General features: G+C 48.5%; 2 protein-coding genes across 2 annotated transcripts; one reads left to right on the top strand and one right to left on the bottom strand.

Annotated features, from left to right (window-relative positions):
* Positions 1 to 3100: 3100 nt before the first annotated feature.
* On the top strand, positions 3101 to 9460 carry fam53c (family with sequence similarity 53 member C). Its single transcript, XM_053441138.1, has 4 exons — positions 3101 to 3272; positions 4185 to 4242; positions 4367 to 5370; positions 5546 to 9460. The coding sequence occupies exons 2-4, from the start codon at positions 4236 to 4238 to the stop codon at positions 5837 to 5839; spliced, it is 1305 nt and encodes a 434-aa protein (XP_053297113.1). The 5' UTR covers positions 3101 to 3272; positions 4185 to 4235; the 3' UTR covers positions 5840 to 9460.
* A 382-nt stretch (positions 9461 to 9842) lies between these two features.
* On the bottom strand, positions 9843 to 10990 carry hspb9l (heat shock protein, alpha-crystallin-related, b9-like). The gene has a single exon (XM_053441159.1). It carries the CDS (start codon positions 10988 to 10990, stop codon positions 10340 to 10342), a length of 651 nt encoding a protein of 216 aa, XP_053297134.1. The 3' UTR covers positions 9843 to 10339.
* Between the last annotated feature and the right edge of the window lie 139 nt (positions 10991 to 11129).

Here is an 11129-nt window from a genome sequence, read left to right as displayed (position 1 = left end):
GCTGCACCACCGGAGCCGCCGCAGCCTGGAACACCTGCCGTCCGACCAGGTAAGCGAGCCGCCGGGATGCCGCGGACGGAGCGCCGGTTCTGTCCGGTTGGAGCTGTCGGGTCCGGGCTGAGTCTCCCGCAGCATCCCCCCGTGTCTCACACGCCGCTCGGAGGATTCACAGGCCGCCCAGACCTCACAGCATCACCGCCGTTATCACTGTGGTATCTACCGGTTCTGGTTGTGTTTGTGCGGTGACTTGGCCCCACGGACGGTTCGGTTCTTCTCAGAAACACCGTGTGAGAGCGGCGGGCCGGTAGGGGCGACGGTCCCCCCCCGACAGCTGCACCGATGTTCGGGGTTTGTTTGTGAAATCTGCGGCTAACGCTGCTAGCAGGTCCGTTAGCTGCCGTTAGCAGCTGCGGCTCCTGGACGCAGGCGGGGCGGCCGGTGAGGCTCCGTCCGCCCCGCAGAGCGGGCGGAGCGGCCCGGGGCCCCGGAGCCTGTGAGGCGGAGCAGGAGGCTCGCTGCTCGGCAGCAGGTCGGTCTCAGAGAGCAAGATGGCTGAATTGATTGTGCCGACCTTGACTGTAATAACATGACACATTATTTATAAGCAGCTCCCGCCGCTGGGCCGCGGATTCACCGGAGGAGATAAATCACAGATCGGGATTTTCTCCTGTGTTCGAGTCTCGGTTTCAAAATGACACCTCGCATGTATTCGGCTGTGAAACTGGGCGTGTTAGCATCCTTCATTGAATACAATAGGATCTGTTAGCCACGAGCTAGCAGCAGCAGCCGGAGATGCCCAGCGGCCTCAGTGAGTGCGCGGCTCGGCTCAGGCTGCATCGAGGCCTCGGCTGCCCCGGACCACCTCCATCACCATCATCACCATCATCATCACCATAATCACCTCCACCTCCATCATCACCTCCATTACCTCATCACTATCATCATCATCACCTCGAACATCATCATCATCATCACCTCCATCCCCATCATCAGCATCATCAGCATCATCACCTCCATCACTATCATCACCTCCATCCCCATCACCTCCATTACCTTCTCACTATCATCACCTCCATCCCCATCATCACCTCCATCCCCATCATCAGCATCATCACCTCCATCACTATCATCATCATCACCTCCATCACTATCATCACCTCCATCCCCATCATCAGCATCATCACCTCCATCACTATCATCACCTCCATCCCCATCACCTCCATTACCTTCTCACTATCATCACCTCCATCCCCATCATCACCTCCATCCCCATCATCAGCATCATCACCTCCATCACTATCATCACCTCCATCCCCATCATCATCATCACCTCCATCACCATCATTACTATCATCATTACCTCCGTCACCATCATCACCTCCATTACCTCATCATCATCATCACCTCCATCACCTCAAATCATCTCCATTACCTCATCACTATCATCACCATCATCACCTCCAGTCACCTCCATCACCTCAAATCACCACCATTACCTCTTCACCTCCAACACTATCATCAGCTCCATCATCACTTTCACCTCCATCACCATCATCACCTCCAGTCACCTCCATCACCTCCATCACCTCAAATCACCTCCATCTCCTCACATCACCACCATCACCATCATCACCATCACCTCAAATCACCTCCATCATCATCATCATCACCTCACATCACCACCATCACCATCATCACCATCACCTCAAATCACCTCACATCACCACCATCACCACCATCACCTCAAATCACCTCCATCATCATCATCATCACCTCACATCACCACCATCACCACCATCACCTTCATCACCTCAATCACCTCATCACCACCATCAACTCCATCACTATGTCACGTCCATCGTCATCACCTCCATCACCTCCATCACCATCAAAACCACGCTCAGAGGCTTTAACCCACATGTTCAACTGAAATAATAATCATATATCATAGGACAGTCCCCTGACTGGGGGGGGGCCCTGACTGGAGGGGCCCCTGACTGGAGGGGCCCCTGACTGGGGGGGCCCCTGACGGGAGGAGCCCCTGACCTTCTCTCTGTCAGGAACCAAAAGTAAATAAGTATATTTACAAGATAAGGTTCTTGAGTGTTCCCAGTATCGGCCTCTGTGTGACACGTGACTCCGGAGCCGTTCACACCTGGTTTGGTTCCGACCCTCAGACTGAAGGTTCTCTGAACATTGAACTACAGCAGCTGGTTTCATACCTACACACCTGATGGTCCAGTGTCTGTCCTTACAGCAGCTGCTGAGTCTGTGGAGAACTTTACCATCCACTGTGTGACGAGGTTTAAATACACGTCACTGCTGATTGGACAGCACCTCTGACCCAGCCACCCAACCAGAGAGCAGTCACCTTGAAGCTCGTCATACAACCTGGAACCCGTAGCAGACGTTCTGGTGGTGGTCCAGGTGCCTGTTCTGATCCGGTCTGTGATCGCTCTCATGAGAATGTGAATCCGTCAGTAATAAGTGTCAGTGGACAATGACTGTGGACTATAGTGGATCCTGGTCTGGATGGTGGATCCTGGTCTTGCTGGTTGCTGACATGTCGTATTGAAGTTATCCTTCAAGATGTTTCCCCTCATCAATGCTGCTGACAACTTTAATCTTGATGTTTCCTTCACTTGACATCTGTTGACTTGTGTCCGTCCTGGGAGACGGGTCCTCACATGTGTCTCTGAGGTTTCTATGTGTTTGTACCTGTTAAAAGGTTTTTAGTAGTTTGTCCTGACTCTTGTTGAGGACAGAGGATGTCTCACCATGTTAAAGCCTTATGAGACAAACTGGGATTTGTGAATATGGGCTATACAAATAGATTTGATTGATTGATTGATTGATTGATTGATTGATTGACCAGTTTGAGGAGCAGCTGAATGTTTGATGATCACATGTGTCTCCCTCTCTCCAGGTCCGTTGCCGGGGCAACTGCTCAATGACCATGTCCTTGTGAGAGTGGGCGGGGCTACCTGGCCCTGAGCTGTAAGGAGGAGGAGGAGTCTCAGCCCTTGGCCTCACCCCCTCCTCCTCCTGCCACTGACTAAACGGCTGGACGCACAGACGGGCGTGGCTCGCCCCTTCCTCCTCCTCCCCTCTCTTCCCCATTCTCTCCCCCTCCCACCTACTGCACACCTCCCCACCCCATCTCCCCGCTCTGCCCCCCCATCCCTGGCCACCATGCTGTGGTCACGCTGCTGGTGGAAAACCTGAGGAAGACTCTGGAAGGCGACCCTGCTGAGCCAGGGGACTTCTACCTGGTGAGTTCTCTGACCCCCCCCCCCCCCCCCCCCCCCCCCCCCCCGCTCTAAACCTGTCACATGCCACGATCACATCTGCTGACAACATCCTGAGAGAACCAATCACAGGTGTAGAACTCTCAGGTCGTCAGCTCACACCTACACTAACGTGACATCGACATTGTGTTTTCATTTGAACACTAAACCGACCTTTGACCCTTTGGTTCATATCGTCTCCTCTGCATTTGGATGATTAGTCACAAGAGAACCATCGACCAATGAGGGTGAAGAGTCCGTGAGCGACGCTTTGTGTTCACTGCTGCTGATCGAGTCATGTGACTGAGGAGAACCAATCAGGAAGAGAACGCGTCATCGTTTACTAAAGTCTCAGTTTCTGTTCAGACTCAACAGTTTACGTCTCTGAACAATAAACCGTCTCAAGAAACAAACTCTGTGGATGATTCGTCAATTTAATGAATTCTTCTTTTAGAAAAATCGCATTGAAAAGTTGAATTCGGTCTGAGTTTAGGCTGCAGTTCAATCCTGTGTCCACTAGGTGTCACTCCAAGACAATCTGTGTCCGCTCCTCGACCTCAGTCTTTATTACAATAAAGATAATATTTTGTTGTGTGTTATTAAAAAGCTGAAGGAAAACAAATGCAACCAAGTGTTTAGAACTACAATTAAGAAACTAGCACAATTTAATTCCCGTCAAATATAAACATAAATATTTTCTGCGTGTTAAAAGCTTATAAATTTGTTAAATCTAAAGTTTTTAATATCAACAAACATAAAACCAATCGGATTTGTCTGAGAAAGACTTGTTTGTTCAAAGATAAGATAAATAACTGGTGCAGCATGGCTTTGATCCTATGTCCCTAACGTGTGATGTGGAAGACGTGTTGTTGACCTGGTGTCTCTTGTCTCTGTCAGTCCCGGCTGGACCCCCACACCCTCGCTGAGTGCTGCCCCCCTCATGGCTTGATGCCTGGTGAGTCAAAACAAACAAGACTTATCAAAATAATGATATAATAACACAATGATGACATGACATGACTGATCACAAATTGTGTGTGTGCGTGTGTGTCTGTGTGTGTGTTTGTGTGTGACCTCAGAGAGCAGCTACTGGCAGCTCTGCCCTCCCTCTAAGTCCGGCCTGCAGGGGGGGTTGCTGAGCTCTAGTTTCCCGCCTGGCCCTGTGCCGCTGGTGCCGCCCGATGCTCACCTGCAGGAGGACCGGACCGCCCCCCCGCCTCCGCAGCACCGGCCTCTGGCGCCCAGCACCTCAGCGTCAGAGCTGTCCCTGCCCGGAGCGGCACCGGCAGCACCGCCTCCTGCGCCCGGCCTCCCTCCCCCTCCTCCCCCGCCCCCCAAACGCCACTGCCGTTCACTGTCGGTGCCCGAGGACCTGTCCCGCTGCCGCTACACCTGGCGACCCAGCGCCTCACGGGTCTGGACCCCCGTCAGTCGCCAGCAATGCCACGGCGGAGTAGGGGGAGGAGTTACGGGTGGGGGGGCAGGGATGGGAGGAGGGATTATAGGGGCAGGTGCGGCTGGGGGCGGGGTCTGTCCTCTCCGTGCTCCCAGCTCCTCTCTGAACTCGTCGCTGCACTCCTCGTCCAGCCCCACCTTCTTCAGCCTGGCGCTGTCTCCGGACTCGCCGCTGCCATGGAGCTTCCCCTGGGACGCTAGTGAGGCAGCGGCAGGGGGCGGGGCCTGTTGCTGCTTCTTTCCCTCCCCCTCCTCCTGCTCCTCCTCACCCTCTCCCCTCCACCCGCCTCCCCCTCCTCAGAGGCGTTTCTCTCTCTCCCCCGTGCTCATCAGAGACTCTGCAGCCTCCACCTTCCTGCCTCCACCTCCCGTGCCGAGGCAGGCGCCGCCGCCGCCCCCGACCGGTGGCCCCGTGCCTGTCGGGGGGGCTGTGGGGGGCCCAGTGCCCGCATCGCCATCCTCAGCCTGCAGCACGCCGTCCTCTCTGCGACGCAGCCTCCCACCGCAGCTGCCGCGCTGCCACTCGCAGCCATGTGACCTGCTGCTGCTCAAACCGGGTCTGAAGCGACGGAGAGACCCCGACCGGCCGTGTGCCCGCCCCGTCCTCGACTTCACCAAGATGACTCAGGTACGCTCTGATGGATTCTACATTAGTGATTCATCACAAACATCTGATCAGTTTCTCAGTTTTATTTGATATCTTTGGTCTGATTGATTTGAAACACTTGAATAATTTCTCTTATTGATCGATGTAAATATAAATTCTTATTTCTTTCTTGCCCCCCCTCCTGTCCTCCCTGCAGACCCGCAGCATCGACCCGCAGTGTCTGGAGCGTGGCGGCGGCAGGCTGGCCTGCGGCGGGGACGTCTGCATGGGCATGGAGTCCTTCATGGGCGACTTCCGGCGCTCCTGCTCTCCAGCCGAGTGCCTGGGCCGGACCAGCATCGGGCCCCTGAGCGAGAGCGACGAGGAGTGCCGCGAGGACGACGATGAGGACGAGGGGGAGGAGGAAGCTGGCGAGCGCGAAGCCGCCAAGCAGGCGGTGTTTGAGAGGGACTGTACAGAACTCGACTTGAACTTAATAGAAGAAAACTGACGTCTTTGTAAATGGAAGGCTGTTCTCTGTTTCACTTCTTTAGTTTTATTTTGAAAGTATCCGAACCCCTTGCCCATTCCTGGACTACCCTCATCTCAACACTCTACGCCTCCTTGCCACCAATCAGCAAGGCTCTCAGGAACAACACCTCTCATTGGATGAGCTGAGGTTAAGGAAGCTGACAACAGTGATGATGTGACGCCGCCGCTTCTGAACCCTCTGCTGTTTAAATTGGAAAACCAGGATGTTAGAGGTGAAACTCTGGTCGCCTGCGATGAATGGAAACCTCGACACTCTGAGTCCCAGTCTGCAAGTTGTCCTCCAGAAGATTAACTTCTGCTTCGCCTGACGCTGCTCTCTCATCGTTAAGGTCCATATCTCTGACTGGACTCAGAATGTCAGGTGTCCATCAGCGGCTCCGCCTCCTGGCGTCCAGGTGTCTTCCAGCACATAGCAACTGAGAAACCCGTCAGTCTGATGAGGCTCCGCAGCGCACCGCCAGCCGACTCGCCCTCCTACTCCACCGCACCACAAACCGAGACATGCTCAGGATCTAAAGGGTCAGTTCAAATCAGACAGTTTAAGATAACATTTAAAAACAACATGAAAAAGAACTAAAAACATTTTAGTTTAAATTTTGTTCTGTTCAGTTCCAGTTTAGTCATAACATTTTAGTTAATTACTTTTTTTTCACAACAAAGAAAAATGATAATCCAGAGCAAAAGTTTCATGAAATGTTCTTCATGTATATAACTTCTCTTTATTTAAACTAAAACACAAACACTAATGAATTATTTCAGCAGCAGACAAACTGTGAATTCAGAATAAAATATGATCACGTCTCTTTTAAAACCTTCATTATGAGGGTGAAGAACAAAGAAGAGTACAAATGGTCTCAAGCGTCTGATTGGTTGAGCTCGGTCGACACAGATATGACATAGTGATGATACATATCAACTTTTTATACAGAAAAGATGCTCCATGAAATAAACAGGAGAAAACAAAACATGTTAAACTTTAATAAGATCCTGTCATTTAACACGCGTGTGACCAAAGTGAACTGAGCCCTCGAAGATGAATATTGATTAATACATAACAAGTGAAGCTGCTTGTGTTGATCAGTTATTAATCAGTGGTTCTGATTTAACAGTCAAATACATCTATTGATCAGTTTTGATTCAATACTAAATAAAACATGTTGATCATCATTTTAATCTTTAACTTTATTTACTCTCAGCTGTTAAAACCACTGCTTGTCTCAGTCATGTGACCTTGGTGTAGTGATGCGTTCAGGTTAGCTGGTGCGTTGTTGCGTCATCCCATCAGGTGACACTAAGGGCAGGTAGCCACTGATGCTGTTGTTCACCTGAGTGTTCTCACATTCCCACCTCACTACAAATACCCACTGTGTGTGTGTGTGTGTGTGTGTGTGTGTGTGTGTGTGTGTGAGTGTGTGTGTGTGCGCGTGGTCATGTGACTTGTGTCCAGATTAAATCCAGATTGTCATTTATGCTCCGCAGTCACATGTTAAAACTTTAAACCAAATTCCAACTAAATATTCAGAAACATTAAGGAAATGCAAACTGCTGCACGAATCTTAAAACCTCTGCTGCATGAAAATGAGGATTTGTTTCGTTGACATAAAACTGTCAATGAGGTGATTTGTTTTGAATATTTTTCTTAAGCTGCAAGTAATGAAACCATTTCAGTTCAGATCAGAGCTCCTCAAACATAATACAACTCAAATCTCTGACCTTCTTTCTCAACCTTTGTTGAGGTGGTCTAATAAGGTTTCATTGTGAATATCAGAAAATAAATTATATCTTAATTTGAGAAGCGTAAACAAACTTTTATGTGTTTTATTGAAAAAGCCGTCTGTGTTAAAGTGAAGACGAGTAGCTTCAGAGTCTGATCAGAGAAACGTTACAACTTTCTTAATCTGGATTTAATCTCGACGCTGAGGATCCACAGAGCCACTGGGTGTGATTGTGACTGAAAGCAGATGAAAGTCGTGTGATTTTCATTTTTGCTCCGATTTTTACGAGAGAACAAATACTACACGTTAAAGGTTTCGAACATTTTCCCTGCGTTGGTGCTGTTGACAGATGCGTTAGGACAACGTGGCTTCTTCTTTTACATGATTGGTCTTCACATTCCTGCTGATCAAATCAGATTCATTTACTTTCTTCCAAACTGCCTTTGATGTCCTTACCTGCGGCCTGCGTTCAGATAGTCCATCACAGTTGTGTTTTAGTTTTGTTACGGTAGTGTTTTTGTCACGTGGTGAGACGGTTGAAACTTCAGACCTCTCTTTAGTGATGCAGTCATTCAGAGTAGCTTCTAAAAAAATATTCAGAGACAAACTTTACTCCAGAAGACAATCAACAGGAACATTACAAAACATGTACACACAGCCGCTGTAACACACAAAAACTGACTGTCTCAGTGACACACACAAACTGACTCTAATTCCCAGTGACACACACAAACTGACTCTAATTCCCAGTGACACACACAAACTGACTGAGTGTCACAGTGTCACACATATTATGTCACTTTTTATTGACGTAATGTCCCCATTACACACATTTAGATATAATGTCCCCATTACACACAGAAACAAAGACTTTGTCCCCATTTAGTCCCCATTACACACAGGACCATTATGAAAAACAATCAGGTAAAGTGTTGTAGAAATCAGATTTCAAATTGTCCCTGAATGCACCAAAAATACTGCAACTTGTGTTTGGCCAAAAAGAACTAAAATAATGTAAATGTGACTGTGATGGATTATCATATTTCTATTTTTGCGACTTAACTGTTAAATTTTCAGATGATTATTTTAAAGAGAAAAATGAACGTGATTAAAGTTGGGATTGTTCGATGTTTGATCTGACGATAGACAGATTGTCTGTGTGACAAACTTGTTTAAAAAAAACTGAAGGATGAATTTGCTCAGATTTAAGAAACAAACTAAATTTTGAGAAGAAGAAATGTCCCAGCAAACACATACACACATGTTGTCATAGGGCACCTTTGGGGACCCAGACTTGCATTAATTTCCTGGAGGTTTAACTCAACTTGAACCTGTCCCCACATGTGGCCTATGACAGAGATCACACACTGATCCACCCCCCCCCCCCCCCCCCCTCCATCCACCCCCATGTTCGTAGGGTTGTTTCTGCAGATCAGTCCATTACACCCAGCATACGCCTTAACTGAACATATTCTACTATTCTGTAAATCAAAATGTTCAAAAGAAAAAAAGGTAAAGACAAAACTAACGGAGAAGAAATGGAAACGTGTACTGTAGCTGTTAAATTTTTAGTCCTTCTGTTGGTTATCTGCTGTTTTTTCTTAATATTTCTAATCTGAGCGCGGCGAGATGTCGTGATGATGATGATGATGATGAACACATCGTGTTTAGGAGAAAAAATAAAAAGCTTCAGGAGGAGGATGAGCGGTCGTGTACAAAGTTAGCGCAGAGACTCGGACATCTCTCGTCTTTTAGAAATGTTTTTTATTGTATGTGATTAAAAGGAAAAAACAATATGGCAATTTGAAAAGCAGTTTGTGAATAAATTAAGTTTAATGAGAATTATTTTACAAAGAAAGAAGAAACTGGCGTCCTGTCCTTCTTCATTGCTCAAATCAAATCTTCACGAGTTCATGTCTAATGTACAGTACTTAATCTTTATACAATGAAAAATGAGACCCCGCCCACCACCAATATGCAACCACAGGATTTGACGCTGCTGTTTTGCTACAAAAATAACTGATGCTAGCCTTGTGTTGAAGTTACAGCCCCTGCAGCGCCCCCAGCTGGCAGAGATTTGGTTGAGAAAGTGACTCATCTCACAGAAGATTGTTGAAGTGTTTGTGATCAGTTTGGTTTGATCAGTTGTTTGATGATATAAAAACAGGCTGAGACGTCATGATTGACAGCTGACACTGACTCGGGATTGGTTGAAAAGATTTCTATAAATAAATCTTTGTGGTGGAGATAAATGTTATCAACAAATACTTTAAAATCAACTTCATACAGGCGAGTTCATTTAATTTCCCAGCTGTAGCTAGCTACAAACAAGCTAGCATTAGCTCTATATAGAAACTGTTAAACAAGACGTCAGTTTATCAGTAAAAACTGATTCATGCTCTTTGTGTTTCTTATTCAACAAACTTTCATCCGTTTAAACCAAAATACATTCACTTCATCTCCTGACATGAAACGGAAATAAACTAAAAATAAAGTTTATTATATAAACAGATACTTTTTCAAAATCAAAGTGCAAGAAAAGAATCAGGATCACGTTCCCTCATCTATCAAAGATATGTTTCACAAACAAGATGGTTCACTCTGATCTCTGGTAAGTTTAACACCATACATTAAATACCTCAATGAGTCATGAAGTTATTATAAATGTTGAAGGACTATTTTTGTGATCTGAGCATCACTGTTCCCTCAGTAAAACTGAAACCACAGACGTGTGAACAGCTGCTTCAGTTTGTGTCTGTGGTGCTGGTCTCTGAGGACGAGCTGCTCCCCTCCGGACCCTCGCTGGTCGGGGACAGAGAGGTTATAGCCGGGGCCGAGGTGACATTGATTGGGACAACCCTCTCCTTCCCATCGCTAAGGCGCCCCTCCCTGGGGGCCGCGATCTGCAGCCGGCCTCCCGCCAGGGAGCAGCTGACAGTCGCAGGTTCAACGCCGTCCGGCAGGTCGAACTCCTGCCTGAACTCCTGACACCGGTACGAGTAAGAGCCCTTCCCATCATCCTGCTTCTTCTCCGTCCTGCCGCTCACCCTCAGCTTCCTGCCCACCTGTTTGACTGACAGCTCCTCCGGGCTGAACTCCTTCGTGTCCAGGCTGAGGGCGAAGCGGCTGCCATCCCGCCCCAGGTCCTGGAAGGCGATGGGCATGAAGACGCCCTTAGAGCCGGAGCTGCTGTCGATCTCGTCGAAGATCTTCTGGTGCAGCCTCTCCATGTGCTCGATGCTCTGCTTCACCTCCTGCATGTGGCGGATCATCTCCTGCTCCATGTGGTAGAACAGTGGCCGGGTCTCGGGCCACAGGCTGCGGACGGGCCAGTGCAGGTCCAGGAAAGGCCTCATGGTGACGGGGGCCGGCTGGAAGACGCTGGGACACAACATCCTGAGGTCTGTTGATTTCAAGTTCTGGTTTTAGATCCGCAGCTTCGGTGTGGAGTCTGTTTGTCTGTGTGATGTCCTGCCTCTCTGCTGGTTATATATACACACAGTGCTGGAAAGTTCCAGTGTGTGTGTGTGTGTG

The sequence above is a fragment of the Pleuronectes platessa genome, chromosome 15 (genome assembly GCF_947347685.1).
Source record: "Pleuronectes platessa chromosome 15, fPlePla1.1, whole genome shotgun sequence".
Taxonomy (NCBI): domain Eukaryota; kingdom Metazoa; phylum Chordata; class Actinopteri; order Pleuronectiformes; family Pleuronectidae; genus Pleuronectes; species Pleuronectes platessa.
Note: the sequence above shows the minus strand (reverse complement) of the source record. Positions and strands in the feature narration are given on the sequence as shown.